This window comes from Ochlerotatus camptorhynchus, unplaced genomic scaffold (assembly GCF_037179485.1).
Source record: "Ochlerotatus camptorhynchus isolate MF236.1 unplaced genomic scaffold, CSIRO-AGI_Acam_v1.1 ptg000125l, whole genome shotgun sequence".
Taxonomy (NCBI): Eukaryota; Metazoa; Arthropoda; class Insecta; order Diptera; family Culicidae; genus Ochlerotatus; species Ochlerotatus camptorhynchus.
The window spans coordinates 548,300-568,668 of NW_027040615.1; the positions used below are offsets into that span (position 1 = coordinate 548,300).

Consider the following 20,369-nt stretch of genomic DNA (forward strand, 5'->3'; position numbering starts at 1 on the left):
TGCAAAATATTACGATGCAATCAATTATTATTTTGCACGTAAATCGAATCAAAAATAAAAGTCATGTGAAATGCTGGCTTCTAGCAAGGGTTGCAAGCAGGCTTCCGGAAATCTCACGCGTACACAAATGCGACAGCGAGCTGTGAGACAGAGCGTCGCATGACTCTCAAATCCATGGTGTGCTACATTAATTGTACAAAAGAGAGACCAGAACGATGCGCGCGACAAGCTACACGCTCTCAACAAATTCGAGCGTTTCAATTTTTTTTTTGTCTCATCGCATTGCTCTCTCAATGCGACGCATGTTTTCAATCACATGCGACTGTTTCATTGAAACATCTCAATGCGCTCTCTCAGGGCGCCATCGCCGTGCGCTGTTTCGCATGCCTTGACCACAAACGAAGTGACAGACGGAGCGGCTCGATATTTGATTTGACGCACTTACATTTAAAATTTTCGAGTGTACCTCACGGCAACACTATCTACTCATATGTACTAGCTTAAAATAGGGGGTACCGCCTGTTATTTCTTTTTCTCTAACGAAAATTGAAAGGGAGAGCCTGTTGCCAAACAGCATGTCAAGAGCAAATTTTCATTATGTCGTAAGTAACATTCCCACCGATCCGAGAAAAATAAAGTTTTGTTTGGATGACCGAAAATTTATTCCTATTTCCAATTAAACACATATAATCCCATAGTGATAGCAATGTTTAACATATTCAGCCGGGTTTTAATCATACAAAGACAAATCGCTAGCTTTCATGCTAAGAAATACTGGTTTTTAAGTCAAAAGATATTATACGTCGTTTGGTGGCCCCTATTGTTACTTAAGTCAAAGTGTATTTAACAGGATATTCGGGAGAGTAATCAATTACGTCTCCTTACGTGCAGCCCATTCATCATTTTAGGACCACCGAGATCATCTTAGCAACAAACAGTTCGATTTATTCACTTTAATAATGAGAAAACGAAACGACGAAAGTACACTTTTCACGGGTTTCTCAGTGCTGTTACTTAAGGCAAACGGCATCTCCATAGAAATCGGGTGACTTAAGCGAGGGGGGCGACACATCTAAATCTCAAGTTTAGATGGTCAACAAATCTCACACTAGCGAATCAATCTTCGAACAATCTTCTTTCATTTGTCGCATCTACTTGCATCGCTCATCAATTTTTTGCAGGAAATCTTCAGAATCGTCATCAATCTTCTTTCTATCTACTCAGCATGCGCGCAGCTAGCCACAGCAAAACACAATCTTTTTTGCATCGTAGATAGAGTCGTCCCCTTCGGACTTAAGTAACATCGAAAACTATTTTGATCGGAAGGTGACTACGTCAAAAAGCAATTCGACTGGTAAATAAATTTAAAAATGGGATGTGATCCTATATTCGGACAGTATATAGTGTAATAGCAGGAGCATCGATTGACACTGATAGCTCGACTTTGTTTACCTTTGTTACATTCGACGTAATGAAAATTTGCTCTTGATGTCATTAGGTCGCTTCTTTTGTATAATGAAAGACCATAGGCCAAAATGATTAGGGATTTAAGAGATGAACTAGCCTATGGCTAAAAATCTCTATAATAAAGGAAAAAAAAAAAAAAGATTAGGGATGAACACATCGGGTTGACATTTGCTTACAAGTAAACGATGTTGAGCTGTCAATGACTCGCGCTTGTTGCAATTGTTGCTACAGATTTCTTCAGTCCGTGCTAGAAGCCTAAGTCACAGTCATCCGCGACCGAGAAGACATCGTTATTGGACGCCAAACAGAACCCGGCCATACTCGGTATGCTGGTATACATTCGCTCCTCCGTAGCGGAACTGGAAGGATCCACCCAAGCTGCCTGTTATCAGTTTTGTCTGCTCCAGCTTCTTCTTATTATTCTGCAGAACCAGACAGTGCGAGTACTGGTCGTGTTTTATCATGCCAAACCAACCGGTGGAATACTAATCCGAGAGCCGATTTCTTAGGCACGTTGCATTTGTCGCAGTAGATCGTCACTTGCCGCTGAACTTTCATGAAGTGGATTACAATCGCCGTGGTAGTAGTTTTGTCGTACAGATCGATCACTGGATCGATATCAACCCGATAGGTATGGCCGGCATGCTTCGCGTAGTGACGCTCGCTCATGTCGATCGGGACATAGGATTTGATGTCACGCTTTTGTCTCTTGCTGCCTCGACTACTCAGCCTCTTCTTATTCATCATCAAAACATTTTCCGGTACGGGTGCGGGTAGTGGATGTCCCTGTCGAATTGGTTGATTGGACGAGATCATCGTCAGCGACAAGTACCAGTTATCAAACTTTCCAGCTATCATGCAGATGAAGTTTTCAACGGAGTAATCTCTTCCACCTATGCAGCACAAGCTCGGTTAACAAGCTGCGGCAAGTTTTTACGTCGATGCAAATGGGAAATTGGAATTCAATCTGAAATTGAAAACCAACCCTAATAAAATTGTTATGGTTATTTTGCTTAACGACGTGTTCGGGGTATCATCCAAACCATTTGTGGAATAGTTCTATTATTTGGGTTTTCGTTCATGTATGGTAGTTTTTTATTAGGGAAACAGTAAAAAAAGTTGTTGAATATTACAGCAGATAAGCTGCACATAACATATACACACTAATCCAGTCAGTAATGTTTTTACTGGGTTTTTGAATTGTGAACTGTTCGATAAAAGTTTAAAACTCTGCAGAAAATTCAAACATATGAAACTTTCTTCGAACTTGTACAGATATAGTTCTGTTAATCTCATTTCTTTTTATTTTCCTTTGATTTGTTTTCCGTTGATCTGGTTTTCCGTACTGAGCACCAATGCTACCGACGCCAGGGAGGCAGCTCCCATACCTCCCATATCGATCCATCAACTCATGAACCAGGGAACAACGGCTTCACTTCCCTTTTGAAAGAAGGCTTGATAAGGACTTTAGGCCTCAGACAATCCGGCTGCACCGACTGGGACTGAACCCAGACCTTTTGGGGTGAGAGGCAATCACGCTTACAAAATCAATCACCACTGGCGCCGCTAATCTCATTTAATGATAGAAAATAAAATTTGTCGATTGAATTGATTCCTTATATCTAATGGTCATTTAAATTTTTACTGAATTTTTCAGCAATTCATAAACCAGTTAAAAATACTGACTCCTGTAAAATAATCTAAGTGTGCAGGTCATTCCGCAGGCTGTGTAATATTACGCTTTGCGATATACACCGATTTTGCGAACAACATTACATGAATGAATTAATTACATGTAAGGTAAAATGGTGCAAGACATCTGAAGGAACACAGAAAAAATGCGCGCAGCGTAACGAATCGACGGAGAATGACAAGTGCTGTGAACAATGTGATTGGTGAGGCAGAAGAAAAGAAGTCAGCTGTTTCATTATCACGACATTCTAATGCATAATATAGTGTGACGTAACGTTGGATCATGTGTAAGAACACCGTGAGAACGAAAGAGTCGACTACATTCCTTCTGCCGCACCGCACACGGTTCTCGCGCTGACTGTTCCTTACTTTCTCACTCTAATCAAAATTTCTTTCGATGAGTGAGAAAACAGCACCCCGTCAACGCGAGCGAGAACGCGAGTTGCCAGATCATTGCACACAAAACCAACTTGAATTAATTCAAAACAAAAATACTAGCGAACCTGGCGGTGAGAGGTGGAAGGTGGACTAAAATTCTATTACAGAGAACCACATTATTTTAATTAATTTCTTCGGAGAAAGTCGTCTGTCACTTCGTTTGTGCCTTGACTCTCGCGGTTCCATCATATGTGATGTTGGCGGGTGACGAGAGAAGGGACTGCAAGGGTTTGTTCACAGAAGACTTGTGTGCTCTTTTCACATGTGGCTTTTGAAATGGGGTGAAGTTTTAAATGGTCCCAGAAATATCTTCTAGTATAGATTTATGCAGGCTCAACACATGGTTCCAGAGATATACTGGAATCACCGTAAGATCACCACTCATGCTCCTAGGAAGTCGAAAGGATGCTAAAGGAAGACTACGTGAGCGGTGGATGGCAACCTTACGGTAGTTGCGATACCGTTAGCATGTTAGCACCCCAAATAATACCGGAATATCTCTGGACCTATGTGTCCTTCAACAAGTCCTTATGCGGAAATCTTTTAAAATACATTTTTCGAAGCCTCTGAAGCTTTCAGCCCATCTGGTGGAAAAATAAACAAGTTATTGCGCATTTGCACCAAATTAGACTGCCGCGCTAAAAAAAATCCCTCAGAATACTTTCACTCAGACCAGTAAAAATATAAATGGACGATTTTGAATGTGAAACAGCACTATATTTTACTATACAAGATCATATGGTCGGCGTTAAGTCAGAAGGGACTAAGTAGCAAAATAAAAACAAAAAATGAGTTAATGATATCATAAGATTAAGAATCTCTTAGCTACATTTCACTTTTTCAGTTCGGTCTGACTTGATCGATCATATCAACACGCTAGTAGTGATAGAACTCTGAACTCCATTATTTGTATTTTGTCTGGCTTGAGTGAACAATATTTTAAGGGATTATTTTCAACGCAGAAGTGTACTTTGCTGCAAAAACGTTGGTGGTGACTTCCCATTAAATACACACAAGTCTACACTTAAAAATTTACCAAGTTTAACATGTAGTAAATTTGTTCTGTTATGATAAATTGAGCTGAAATTTTGACTCAAAACTTGCTTTTCCATTGACCTTTGTCCGATCAGCTATGCACAAATTTTAATTTTATTGTCACCTTCCAGCAGGTGCTTCAAAAAATTTGGTATTTCTTACACGTGAAATTCAAAATTTCAGCTCAATTGATCCTAACAGAACACATTTACAACATGTTAAACTTGGCTAGTTTGTACACCACAGTGTACGTAGGTACGAAATGCTGGATTAAGGTTAATGTAATAAATTTAGGAAAAAGTTGTGTCATATCTGTACTACGGATTGTTGCTAAGCTTCTTGCTTCAGGAATTGTATTGAATACCTGTCAATCAACTAAACTAAACCCTCGGTGAAATTGAAAAAAAGCATATTAACGAGCAAATAAACCACAACTTGATTGTACATTTCGCTTATCAAAGCCACATCTCTTCCTTCGTTCGTTATGAATGGCCTATTTTTCAAGTTAATCCTTTAATCAACGAAAATTGCCGCTAGATAAACTTTGTTGGTCATAGCCATCTGACACCTCTTCTCCATGTTCGATAAGAGTGTAGTAGCTAGGTCGCTTTCCACCGTTTTCAAAACGAAACAACACTTTTCCCACATCAAAAACACGAGTTGGTCTTCCAGTTGAGTTTGTTATTTCTATGTCGCATTGAGACGTCGCTTAGCGTCTCATTGAGAAAAACGCATGAGCTTCACCTCACGCGACGTCGCATGATACTCGTTCTCATGAAACGCATACATCCGGAAATGTGCTGTGCTTACAAAACAGTGCGACACACAGACATTATGAGAAAGTGAGATGCGACAAAACTGAAGAGAGAGAGAAACAGAGTGCTACAAATCTCTTGCGCATGCGACTGCTATGACTATGAGACTATTCGTATTGCGTCTCGCATACGAAAGCGCGCGCACTGGAAGCCTGGTTGCAAGATAATTTAGGTACAAATCCCTGCTGCCGAATTGCATTTTGTTTTTTCCGCCTATCTCTCCCTCTGAGTATTTCTAATAATAATAATCATTGAATTTTTCTTAGTGTATACGCTTACAATATAATTCATAAACTGCATCATGCTTATTATTTTATTTATGAAAAAAAAATATTTATAAAATTTTATATATATATATATATATATATATATATAATATTATATTATATTATATTATTATATTATTATTATTATAATATTATATTATATTATATTATAATATAATATGTATTATATTATATTATATTATTATATAATATGTATTCATTTATATTTTTTTTTAAATAATATTTTATATTATGAATAATGAAAAAATAAATTCGACAGTGAGCATTCATAAGGGCGAATACGCGATGATCGATTCTCTTCATCGATTTTCTCTTTGCATTGCTACAGCTAGGCGAAACAATTTTCTAGAATTTGTTCAATGCAGAGTAGTAACAGGTTGTATTGGCTATCAAAAGCAACAGCAAACGCATCGAGAAACGTTAAATCTAGCGAGTTATTAACAAAAGAGAAAATCGTCGAAGAGAATCGATCATCGCGTATAGGCCCTTATGCATGCTCACTGTCGAATTGCCATTTTAATGTGTTACGTACCTCTTTGTATGGACCCTAATGAAAAACTCGTCCGTGCACCACTCCGACACCACCGAGTCCCACCCCTGTTCGTCGACCGCTGGACAGAGAAACGTCAAAACTTGCTCGATTTTCCCGTCAACTTTGACAATCAGAAACTGACAGAACCGCAGTCCTTGATCGTTCGTCGTTTTCGTTTCGTTCTTCGCTTGTCCTGTGCTGTGCAGTGCAAAATAATCATGATGGTTCCCTTCTCGTAGCCGTCTTCTCTCCATCACAAGAGGAAGCCAAAGCGAAAAAAAATTTGCATCATCGCCCTCGTCGTCGTCGTCGCGATCGTCCGCCGTGTCTGTCTTTGCTGGCTGCTGATGGTCGTGTTTAGTTTTTCCGGTTTATTTCCAGTAGGATTCCTAGTTCCTCCGATTTTGTGTGCATTGTCTACGTCGTTGTCGTTGTCGTCGTCGGTCTCTGGGGTCGCAGATCCGCGGAGTTTGTCTGCTACTAGGCAGGGACAAGAGTCTGTGGTGTGAGCTGCCTGAAAATCAGAATTTAAATTTTCCCTAGTAGATCGATTGTGAAAATTCCCTTGAAGTGGTGTCCGTCGCGACGGTCTCGCGGATTCCGGAAGGAAGACCTTCCAAGTGATCCCCTAGTCCCGGGGAAGGAAAAGTTGTTGTGTGTTTCAATCAGATGATGTGTATCGTCCGACTCAAAGTCTAGAAAGCAGTGTGTTGGGATAAAATTTTCTAGAAAGTGTTTCGAGCAAGGGGGAAAAAATAAGCCAAGAAGTGGCAAGTGGTTGTGTGCAGCAAGAAAAAAAAATATAAGAAAATAGGCGAAGAAATTGTGCATTCAGTGAGCCCGAGAAGAGTGCAATGATGGAAGCAGATTTCGGTAGGGTGCAATGACGTTTCCGACGTCAGTAGGGGGTGCTGCTGCTGCTGCTGATTAATCCAATATGAGCGTATCGCCAGTCGTCATCGTCAGCAAATTTTGGGATTAGAAGCAGCGAGACGGTGATTCCCCGGAGCAGGGGGGAGGAAGTAGTGAAGTGGCAGCAGCATCATGTCTGGCACGGTGGCAGCAAATAGTGGCAACAACGTCGATGAAACGGGTTCCGGTTCTTCCTCCTCGGGTGTGACCATCAGGGCGGAGCTGCAGCTGCTGCAGAGTGACAGTGATGTTGATGCGGGTGCACCACCAGGAGGTGGAGCAGTTGGAGCTATAAAACGGATTGCTGCTGAATTGTTCAAGGACGAACTGGAACGGGCCTGCTCGTCGCTTCCGCCGCTGGTTTATGATGGAAAGGTGAGTCTTTTTTTGTTGTTGGTTTTATTGATTTATTTAATCGCAGACAGACGGAATTAAGATGGAATTGAGACGGATTTTAGACGGAATTGAGACGTTATTCAGATGGAATTGAGACGGAATTCGGACGGAAATGAGACGGTAGTTAGACGAAATTGAGGCGGAATCTAGACAGAATTTAGGTGCAATTTTAGATGAATTGAGACATTGAGATGGAATTACGAAGGAATTTAGATTAAATTTAAATGGAATTAAGAAGGAATTTACTCGTCATTGAGATGAAATTTAGACGAAATTGACACGAACCTGAGACGGAATTCAGACGAAATTGAAACGGTATTTAGACGACATTGAGACGGAATTTATATAAAATTGAAACGGATCCTATACGAAATTGAGACGGATTTTAGACGACATTGCGACGGAGTGTAGGCAAAATTGAAACTGTACTTATACGAAATTGAGACGGAATTTAACCGGAATTCAGATAAAATTGAGGTGGAATTTGGCACAGAATTGAGACAAAATTTAAGCGAAATTGCAACAGAATTGAGATATCTGGCGGAATTGATACGACATTGGGACGGAATTTGGTTGGAATTTCGACAAATTTGGGATGGAATTGACACGAAATTGAGACGAAATTTAGACAGAATTGGAACGGAATTTGAGATGGTATTTAGACGGACTCGAGATGTAATTTAGATGACATTGAGACGGAATTTAGGTGAAATTGAGATGAAATTGAGGCTTAATTTAGATTGAATTCAGATACATTGAGACGGAATTGACTCGACATTGAGACGGAAAGTTAGACGAAATTGAGACGGAATTGCGAGATGGAATTGAGACACAAGTGAGGTGTAATCGAAACGGAATTTAGAAGGAATTGAAATATAATTTAGACAACATTAAGACGGAATTTAAGATGGAATTTAGGCGGAATTCATAGGACATTAAAACGGAATGTAGTTGGAATGTAGATGGATTTGATACGAACTTGAGACGGATTTAGAACGGAATATAGAAGAAATTTAGATGAAATTGATACGTAATTTAGGCGGAAGATAGACGAAATTGAGATGGAATTGAAGTGGAATTTAGTCGGAATTTATACGGAATTGAGACGTTATTCAGATGGAATTGAAGCGGGATTCGGACGGAAATGAGACGGCTGTTAGAAGAAATTGAAACGTAATTCAGAATCGAGACGGAATTTAGATAGAATTGGGCGGAATTTATTCGACAATGAGATGGAATTTAGTAGGAATTTATACGAAATTGAGACGTAATGGAGACGCAATTTAAACGAAATTGAGATTGATTTGAGACGAAATTTGACGCCGAATTATGACGGTATTCAGACGACATTGATACGGAATTGATAAGGAATTTAAATTAAATTTAAATGGAATTTAGACTACATTGAGATGGAATTTACACGAACTTGAGACGGAATTTAAACAAAATTGCGACGGAATTGAAACGGTATTTAGACGACATTGAGACGGAATTCAGGCAAAATTGAAACGGAACTTATACGAAATTGAGACAAAATTTAGACGGATTTCAGATAAAATTGAGGTGGAACTTAGACGAAAGTTGACACAGAATTGAGACAGAATTCAAACGAAATTGAGATGGAATTGAGATAGAATTGATACGGCATTGAGACGGAATTTAGTTGAAATTTAGACGAATTTTAGATAGAATTGACACGAAATTGCGATGGAATTGAAGCACATTATGCAGAATTGGGACGAAATTTGAGATGGTATTTATAACGGAATTCAGACGTAATTTAGATTACTTTGAGACGGAATTCAATCGGAATTTAGGTGAAATTGAGATGGAATTGAAGTGTAATTTAGATACATTGAGACGGAATTTAAGATTGAATTTAGACGAAATTGATACGAAATTGAGACGGATACGGAATTGAGAAGAAATGTAGACGAAATTGATACGAGTTTGAGACGGAATTCAGACGACATTGATACGGAAATTAGATAGAATTTACACAGAATTGAGACGGCATTTAGATTAAATAGAGATGGAATTTGGATGCAATTCAAACAGAAGTGAAAAGAACTTAGACGGAATTTGAAGTGGAATTTAGACGAGATTCAGACGCAATTGCGACTGAACATAACGAAATTGAGATGGAATTGAAATGGAATTTAGACTACATTGAGACGGAATTTATATTAAATTGAAACGATCTTATACTAAATTCAGATCTAGTTTAGACAACATTGAGACGGAATAAAGGTGAAATTGAAACGGAATTGAGATGGAATTCAGCCGGAATTAAGATTAAATTGAGGCGGAACTTAGACGGAATTGGGGCGGAATTGGACCCAGAATTCAACAAAATTGAGATGTAATAGAAGCGGAATTGAGACGGAATTTAGACGAATTTGAGATGAAATTGAAACGGAATTTATACGGAATTGGGACGAAATTTGAGATGGTATTTAGACAGGAATTCAGATGACATTGAGACGGAATACAAACAGAATATAGGTGAAATTGAGGTGGAATCGAGGTGGAATTTAGATGGATTGAGATATTAAAACGGAATTTCGAGACGGATTTGTGACGGAACTTGTTGGGAATTGAGACGGAATTCAGATTAAATTAGATGAAATTTAGAAGGGATTCAGACGACATTGAGATGGAATAGAGGTGGAATTTAGAAGACATTGAGACGGAATTCAGTTAGAATTAAGACGAAATTGAGACGGAATTGACAAGAAATTCAGCCGAAAATTGAGACGGAATTTAGAAGACATTGGTACGGAAATTAGACGAATTGAAATGGAATTTTAGAGTACATTGAGGAGGAATTGATATTAAATTGAAACGGATCTTTTACTAATGTGATGGATTTTAGATGAAATTGAGACGGAATTTAGGTGAGATTGAAACGAAACCTATACGAAATTGAAACGAAATTGAAATGGAATTCAGCCGGACTTAAGATAAATTTGATGCGGAACTAAGACGGAATTTTACACTGAATTCAGACAGAATTCAATCCGAATTGAGATGGAATAGAAGCTGAATTGAGAATTTAGACGAATTTTAGATAGATGTAATACGAAATTCAGACGGAATTTAGACAAAATTGGGACGGAATTGAGATGACATTGACACGGAATTCAAACGGAAAATAGGTGAAATTAAGATGGAATTGAGGCGTAATTTAGATTACATTGAGACAGATTTAAAGATGGAATTTAGGCGGAATTTAGCAAGAATTTAAATGCAATTTTAGATGGAATTCAGATGGAATTTAGACGACATTGGGACGGAATTGCGATGGAAGTGACGGAATTTATATAGAATTGAGCGGAATTTATTCGACAATGAGATGGAATTTGGTAGGTTACGTTAGGTTATCTTACTAGCGAGACTTTCAGCCAGAGGCTGGTTCATCTCTCGGAATATAGTAGGAATTTATACGAAATTGAGACGGAATGGAGACGCAATTTAAACGAAATTGAGATGGATTTGAGACGGAAATTGACGCGGCATTAAGACGGTATTCAGACTACATTGATACGAAATTTAGATTTAGATTAAATTGAAATGGAATTTAGAAGGAATTTAGACGACATTGAGATGGAATTCAAACGGAATTTAGGTGAAATTGAGATGGAATTGAGGCGTAATTTAGATTGAATTTAGATACATTGAGACGGAATTTAAGATTGAATTTAGATGAAATTGAGACGGAATTGACACGAAACTGAGACGGATGTCAAACGGAATTGAGAAGAAATTTAGACGAAATTGAGACGGGTTTGAGACAGAATTCAGACAACATTGATACGGAAATTCGATAGAATTCAGACAGAATTGAAACGGCATCTAGATTAAATTGAGATGGAATTTAGATGGAATTCAGACAGAAGTGGCAAGAACTTCAGACGGAATTTAGACGAAATTGGTACGGAAATTAGATGGAATCTGAAGTGGAATTTAGACGACAGTGCGTCTGAACATAGACGAAATTGAGACGGAATTGAAATGGAATTTAGGCTACATTGTGACGGAATTTATATTAAATTGAAACAAATCTTATACTAAATTGAGCTTGATTTTAGACGACATTGAGAAGGAATATAGGTGAAATTGAAACGAAATTGAGACGGAATTGCGATGGAATTCAGCCGGAATTAAGATTAAATTGAGACGGAACTTAGACTCAATTCCGTGGAATTTTACACAGAATTGAGACAGAATTCAAACGGATTTGAGATGTAATAGAAGCGGAATGGAGAACATTGAGACGGAATTTAGTTAGAATTTAGATGGAATTGAGACGAAATATAGACGGAATTGGGACGGAATTTGAGATGGTATTTAGATGACATTGAGACGGAATTCAAACGGAATATAGTTGAAATTGAGATATAATTGAGGCGTAATTTAGATTACATTGAGGCGGAATTTAGATCGAATTGAGATAGAGTTAAGACGACATTAAGACGGAATTTGAGACGGAATTGAGATAGAATTTAGGCGTAATTTATACGACATTGAGACGGAATTTAGTTGGAATGGAGACGAAATTGAGACGGAACTGAGAAGCAGTTTAGACGAAATTGAGACGGATTTGAGACGGAATTTGTGGTGGAATTGAGACAGAATTCAGTCGACATTGATGCTAAAATTAGATAGAATTTAGACAGAATTTAGATTAAATATAGATGGAATCTAGAATTAATTTAGACGACATTGAGATGCAATGAGAATGAAATTGAGTCACTTCTGAATTTGAGATGGAATTTAAACGAAATTGCAACATAATTTAGACTACATTTAAACGGAATTTATATGAAATTGAAACGGATTTTAGACGACATTGAGACGGAATTGAGATGGAGTTCAGCCGGAGTTAAGATAAAATTGAGGCGGAACTTAGACGGGATTGAGACGGAGTTTTACACAGAATTGAGACAGAATTCAAACGAAATTCAGATTGAATTGAGGCGGAATTTAGACAGAATTTAGTTGGAATTAAGACGAATTTGAGATGGAATTGACAAGAAATTGAGACGGAATTCAGCCGGAACTTGAGATGGAATTCAGACGGAATTTAGATGGATTTTAGACGGAATTCAAACGGAATTTAGGTGTAATTGAGATGGAATTGAGGCAGGATTTAGATTACATTGAGACGGCATTGACACGAACTTGTGACGGAATTTTATGGAATTGAGACGGAATTTAGACAAAATTGGGATGGAATTTGAGATGGTATGTAGAAAGAATTTAGACGGTATTTAGATTACTTTGAGATGGAATTCAGGCAAATTTGAAATGGAATTTAGATGGAATTGAGATAGAGTTGAACCGGCATTAAGACGGAATTTGAGATAGAATTTAGGCGTAATTTATACGACATTGAGACGGAATTTAGTTGAGACAAAATTGACACGAACATGAGACGGAACTGAGAAGCAGTTTAGACGTAATTGAGACGGAATTTGTGGTGGAATTAAGATGGAATTCATTCGACATTGATGCGGAAATTAGATAGAATTTAGACAGAAGTGAGACGGAATTTAGATTAAATTTAGATAGAATTCAGACGTCATTGAGATGGAATTTGAGACGCAAGTGACAAGAACTTGAGATGGAATTTAGACGAAATTGGTACGGAATCTAGACGACATTGCAGTAGAATTTAGACTGCATTGAGACAGAATTTATGTGAAATTGACACGGATTTTAGATGTCATTGAGATAGAATTAAGGTGAAATTGAGGCGGAACTTAGACGGAGATTTTTTTCACATAATTGAGACAGAATTCAAACGAAATTTAGATGCAATAGAGGCGGAACTGAGAAGACATTGAGACGAAATTCGAACGGAATTTAGGTGTAATTGAGATGGATTTGAGGCAGAACTTAGATGGCATTTAGACGGAATTTTATGGAATTGAGACGGAATTTAGACAAAACTTGGACGGAATTTTAGGTGGTATGTAGACGTAATTTAGATTACTTTGAGACAGAATTCATCGGAATAGATTGCATTAAGGAATGGAGATGAAATTTAGATAGAATTGAGATAGCGTTTAGACGACATTAAGACGGAAATTAAGATGGAATTGAGATAGAATTTAGGCGTAATTTATAAGTCATTGACACGAACTTGGGACGGAACTGAGAAGTAGTTTAGACGAAATTGAGACGGAATTTAAGGTGGAATTGAGATAGATTTCAAACGACATTGATGCCGAAATTAGATAGAATTTAGACAGAATTGAAACAAAATTTAGATTAAATTGAGATGGAATTTCGATTAAATTCAGATATAATTTAGACGAAATTGAGAGGGAAGTGACAAGAACTTGAGACGGAGTTTAGACGAAATTGGTACGGAACTTAGACGAAGTTGCAACGGAATTTAGACTACGTTGAGACGGAATTTAGATGAAATTGAAATGGATTAAGACGACATTGAGACGGAATTGAGATGGAATGAAGCCGGAATTAAGATGAAATTGAGGCGGAACTTAGACGGGATTGAGACGGAGTTTTACACATAATTGAGACAGAATTCAAACGAAATTGAGATGGAATAGAGCTGGAATTGAGAAGACATAAAGACGGAATATAGTTTTAATTAAGACGAATTTGAGATGGAATTGACACGAAATTGAGAAGGAATTTAGACGACATGGAGACGGAATTCAAACGGAATTCAGGTGTAATTGAGATGGAATTGAGGCAGGATTTAGATGACATTGAGACGGAATTGACACGAACTTGTGACGGAATTTTATGGAATTGAGACGGAATTTAGACAAAATTTGGACGGAATTCGAGATTGTATGTAGACGGAATTTAGATGACTTTGAGATGGAATTCAAACGGAATATAGGTGAAATTGAGATAGAATTGAGAATTGAGATGTTATTTTGATTACATTGAGGCGAATTTTAAATGGAATTAAGATGGAATTGAGATAGAGTTGAGACGGCATTAAGACAGAATTTGAGATAGAATTTAGGTGTAATTTCGGACGGAATTTCAACGAAATTGTGACAGAGCTTAGACGAAATTGAAAGGGTATTGAGACGACATTGAGACAGAATTTAGACGGAATTCAGATGGAACTTAGACGGAATTGAGATGGAATTCAGCTTGGATTCATATGTAATTGAGGCGGTATTCAGGCGGAATTTAGACGGATTTGAGATTAAATTTGAGGTGGAATTGAGGCGGAATTTTGATTAAATTTCGACGAAATTCAGACGGAATTAACATGGTATTTTGACGAAATTGAGAAGGAATTTAGGCGTAATTTAGAGGAGATTGAAATGGAATTGAGATGGTATTTAGACGATATTGAGACGGAATTGAAACGGGCTTTAGAAAGAATTGTGACGGAATTTGAGGCGGAGTTGATACGAAAATTTAGATTAAATTGAGACGGGATTTAGATTGAATTGAGATGGAATTTATAAGGAATTTTGACGACGTTGAGAGGGAATTTATACGACATTGGTACGAAAATTAGACGAAATTTTAAGTGGAATTTAGACGGAATTTAGACGAAGTTGTGACGGAATTTAGGCTACATTGAGACGAAATTTGTATGAAATTGAACGGATCTTATACGAAATTAGGTTAGATTTTAGATTTTGGAATTTAGGTGAAATTGAAACGAAATTGAGTTGGAATTTAGACGAAATTGAGATGGAATTGACACGAAATTGAGATGGAATTAAGAGGGAATTGAGATGGATGTGAGACGGAATTGAGGCGGAATTGAGACGAAATTTACACAGAATTTGGACGGAATTTCGACGATATGTAGAACGGAATTTGAGCTAGAATTCAGACGGATTTGGAAATGGAATTTAGATGACATTGAGACGGATTTCAAACTGAATTTAGGTGAAAGTTAGATGGAATTGAGGTGGAATTCAGACGGAATTTTGAAGGATTTGAGATTAAATTCGAGGTGGAAATTGAGGCGGAATTTTGATTGAACTTAGACGAAATTCAGACGGAATTAACATGTAATTTTGACGACATTGAGAAGGAATTTAGGCGTAATTTTGAGGAGATTGAAGCATAATTGAGATAATATTTAGACGATATTGAGACCGAATTGAAACGGGCTTTAGATAGAATTGTGACGGAATTTGAGGCGGAATGGATACGGAAATTTAGATTAAATTGAGACGGGATTTAGATTGAATTGATATGGAGCTTACACACTTAAAATTTTTTACAGAAATCTGTAAACTTTTACCGAAATCTCAACAGCTGAACGTTCGGTAAACAGTTTCGCAGATTTCCTGTAATTTTTCACAAATATCTGTGATTTTTTCACAGATTTCTGTAAATAATTACAGGAAAACTGTATGATTGTTTACCGAACTTTCAGCTGTTGAGATTTCGGTAAAATTTTACAGAAATCTGTAACATAATCTTAGTGTGTATAAGGAATTTTGACGACGCTGAGATAGAATTTAGACGAAATTAAGTCGGAATTTAGACGAAATTGAGACGAAATCTAGATTAAATTGAGACGGGATTTAGATTGAATTGAGATGGAATTTATAAGGAATTTCGACGACGCTGAGAGAGAATTTAGACGAAATTGAGTCGGAATATAGACGAAATTGGTACGAAAATTAGAGGAAATTGTGACGGAATTTAGACTACATTGAGACGAAATTTGTATGAAATTGAAACGGATCTTATAAGAAATTAAGTTGGATTTTAGATTTTGGTATTTGGGCGAAATTGAAACGGAACCTATACGAAATTGAGACGACGGAATTGAGTTGGAATTTAGACGAATTTGAGATGGAATTGACACGAAATTGAGACGGAATTACGACGGAATTGAGATGGATGCTAGACGGAATTTAGACGACATGGAGAACGGAATCTGAGATAGAATTCAGATGGAATTGAAATTAAATTTAGATGACATTGAGACGGAATTCAATCTGAATTTAGGTGAATTTGAGATGGAATTAAGGCGGAATTTAGATGAGATGGCATTGAGATGGAATTTCAACGAAATTGCGACGGAAGTTAGACGAAATTGAAACGGAATTTAGCTGACATTGAGACGGAATCAAGACGAAATTTAGAATGAATTCAGCCGGAATTCAGATGTAATTGAGGCGGTATTCAGGCGGAGTTGAGACGGAACATGAGAAGAAATTGAAATTTAGACGAAATTGAGACGGAATTAAGACGAAATTTTGACGGATTTGAGATTAAAATTGAGGTCGAATTGAGGTGGAATTTTGGCTGAATTTAGACGACATTCAAACGGAATCAACATAGAATTTTGACAAAATTAAGAACGAATTTAGGTGAAAATTAGATGAGATTGAGATAGAATTTAAACGGACTTTAGATGAAATTGAGACAACATTTAGAAGGAATTGAGATGAAATTTAAACGGAATTTAGACTGAATTAGAATGGAATTCATACGGAATTTAGATGGAATTGAGACGGATTTAAAAATGAATTGAAAAGGAATTGATTGAGCTATTATTGTGGCACAATTTATAATATTTATAATTTATAATTTATAATATTATAATATTAAGTTGAATTAAGACGGGATTGAGAAGGAATGGAAAACGAATTGAATAGGAATTAAAAAGGATTTCATTAGGAATTGAGACATTATTGTGGCGGAATTAAGACGGATTTTAAGTTAAATTGAGATGAAATGGCCACGAAATTTTGACGGAATTTAGTTCGAATTGAGTTGTCACGATAGTAGGATAGAATTTAGCCAGAATCTGAGACGGAATTGAGATTGAATTTAGAAGGAATTTAGATGAAATTGAATTGGAATTGAGACTAAATTTTGACGAAATTGAGGCGAAATTTAGACGAAATTGAAGTAGAATTTACACGAAATTTGAGACGGACTTTGGATGAAATTGAGACAGAATTTAGACGGAATTAAATTGGAATTCATACAAAATAAAGATGGAATTAAATAGGAATTGAAAAGGAATTGATTGAGATATTATTGTGTCGGAATTTAGACGGATTTTAAGTTGAATTGAGATGGGCTAGAGACGAAATTTTGGTGGAATTCAGATTGAATTGAGTTGTGACGATAGTGGAATGGAATTTAGCCGGAATCTGAGACGGAATTGAGATTGAATTTAGACGGAATTTAGTCGAAATTAAATTTGAATTGAGACTAAATTTTGACGAAATTGAGGCGAAATTTAGACGAAATTGAAGTAGAATTTACACGAAATTTAAGACGGACTTTAGATGAAATTGAGACAGAATTTAGACGGAATTAAATTGGAATTCATACAGAATTAAGAGATGGAATTGAGATGGATTTAAAAAGGAATTAAGTAGGAATTGAAAAGGAATTGATTGATATATTATTGTGTCGGAATTTAGACGGATTTTAAGTTGAATTGAGATGAGATGGAGACGAAATTTTGGCGGAATTCAGATCGAATTGAGTTGTGACGATAGTGGGACAGAATTTAGCCGGAATTTGAGACGGAATTGAAATGGAATTGAGATTGAATTTAGACGGAATTTAAACTAAATTTGTGTAAATCTCTCTAAATTTTGTGTAATTTAGAGAGATTTACACAAAATGGAGACGAAATTGAGACGGAATTTAAACTATATTGAGAAGAAATTAAGGCAGATTTTAGACGGGATTGAGGCGGAATTTGAACTATATTGAGACGTAATTGCATGGACTTCAGACGAAATTGAAGTGGAATTTAGACGAAATTTGAGACGGACGTAAGGCAAAATTTAGACGGTTTTTGAAACGGAATTGAGATAAAATTTTGACGGAATTCAGATGGAATTAAGAAGAAATTGAGTCTGAATTTAGTTAGACGAAATTGAGAAGGAAATTGAGATTTTAGACGGAATTGATGTGGGATTTAGGCGACATTGAGACTGAATTTAGAGTTAATTTAAGATGGAATGTAGACGGAATTGGGATAAAATTTTTGGTGGAATCGAGACGGAATTGAAGCGGAATTTAAACGGAATTTAGGCGGAATTGATACTCAATTTCGTGTCATGTAAGACAGAATTTAGACGAAATTTAGACCGAATTTAGACGGAATTTGGTCGAAAAGAGGCGGACTTAAACGGAATTGAGATGCAATTGAGACTAATTTGGACGGAATTCTAATGGAAGTTTTTGCAATTGGGGCGAATTTAGGCGGAGTTAAGAAGGAATGGAGACTCCTGAAGAATATTCCCCCTGACAGACAGATGCAGTACGTAGATGTAACGAGAACAGGAATAGAAGAAGCTCGAAGAGAAAATCGGGAACTCTTGCTGAAGCCAATGCTCAGACAACCACTTGGATTAATTCATGAATCCTCCTGGAGAAGTCCAGCAAACCACTTTAAGATTCTTTAGGGAACCGTCAAGATTTGTCTAAGAAATCTCCAGAGAGGTTCAGAATACCTCTTGGGAAGTTCACTGGTAACGGAATATTATCGGAATTTTCAAGAAACAGAGCATCTTTTGAAAACTTTCAATCGAGTTCAAGCACCTCCTAGACAAAGCTGGAGCTTAGGCAAGCTCAGGAAACCTTCAACGGATTTTCAGAAAACTGCCCCTAAAAGGTCTAGGAACCTGGAGGGCAGGAGTTATGGAAATCTGTGAGGGGAATTTGGGGTTATTTTTTTCCTAAGAGCTCACTGAACCTCCGACAGACGCCTCGAGGTTATCTTAGATCTTTCCGGAAGTCGAAAAGTAATAGAAGTCAATAGAATCAAAAATAAACTCTCTGGGAGGCAAGGGAAGTGCAGGAAACTTCCAAGCGATGAAGGTAATTTTTAGAAGCGGAAATCATCAAGGAACGCTCAAAATGCCACCGATGAAAGTCCAGGAAGCTTTAGATGAAATTTCAAGTCGAAGTTCAAGAAACCTCAAAGAGAACGTGGTTGAAAGTGCTTTACATCAAATATCAGACTTAAAGTGGTCATTTTATACGATAGATGAGGAGATGAAAGTATAGAGTTGATTGTTCCTTGAGAGTACGGCAGTGTGAAAATTGTATAAAGAGAGTAGAAAGCGAGCAAAGGTCAATTTTGAAGAAGTCACGAATCGGATTGATCATCTCCTTTACCAGTGTTCACTCGACTGTCGACAGAAGCAGGCCACTCTCAATGTGTGTCACGCGATCGTCTGTTTACTCGGCAGCAACCATTGTGTGGTCCTCCTCATTGTTCTTCATCAGCAGTTCATTCGGTCGATGCGTCGTCGACTTTGGAAAGCAACCGTTTCGTGATGAGCGTGTGAGTGCTGACCACGTTTTGCGTCCATTTCTGCAATGGAAGCGCTCTGCCCCCCGTTCTGATGGAGAAGGCTTATTGGATAGCGGAAGATATAGTGTTGATTGTGTTGTACCTTTTGACTATAGTTTTAAGCTGTATTGCATAGTGAACAAGAATCCTCGGCTCTGTATAGTTAATTCGATTGAGCCTTATCAAATAAATTAATATAAAAAAAAATCTCCTTTACCAATCTCCCCTGCGTGAACTACTTAAACAAATCAAAAATATCCAAACAAATTTAAATTTTAAATTTGGATAAATTTTCATGAATGCTGTTTGAGTATCAATTTTATTCAAGATTTTGGATTTTTGGATATCTCCAGAATTTCCAGGATTTGAAAAAAATGTTCAGGATTCTGGCCCTTTGTAGAATTTTTAAGTGGATTTTGATGTGAATTTCAAAAGGGTTCGAGAAGAATTCTCAGAGAATTTGAGAATTATTCCTAGTGAGATGCAGAGAGAACCTT

The 20,369-nt window shown here is 37.2% G+C and overlaps 1 protein-coding gene across 1 annotated transcript in view; it reads left to right on the forward strand.

Annotated features, from left to right (window-relative positions):
- The first annotated feature begins 6,474 nt into the window (after window positions 1-6,474).
- Window positions 6,475-20,369, forward strand: part of LOC135700024 (serine-rich adhesin for platelets-like) — a 456,905-nt gene continuing 443,010 nt past the window's right edge. Inside the window, exon 1 of the mRNA XM_065220400.1 lies at window positions 6,475-7,553. Coding sequence (XP_065076472.1) covers window positions 7,311-7,553 — 243 coding nt within the window. The 5' untranslated portion in view covers window positions 6,475-7,310. The remainder of the gene's footprint in view (window positions 7,554-20,369) is intronic.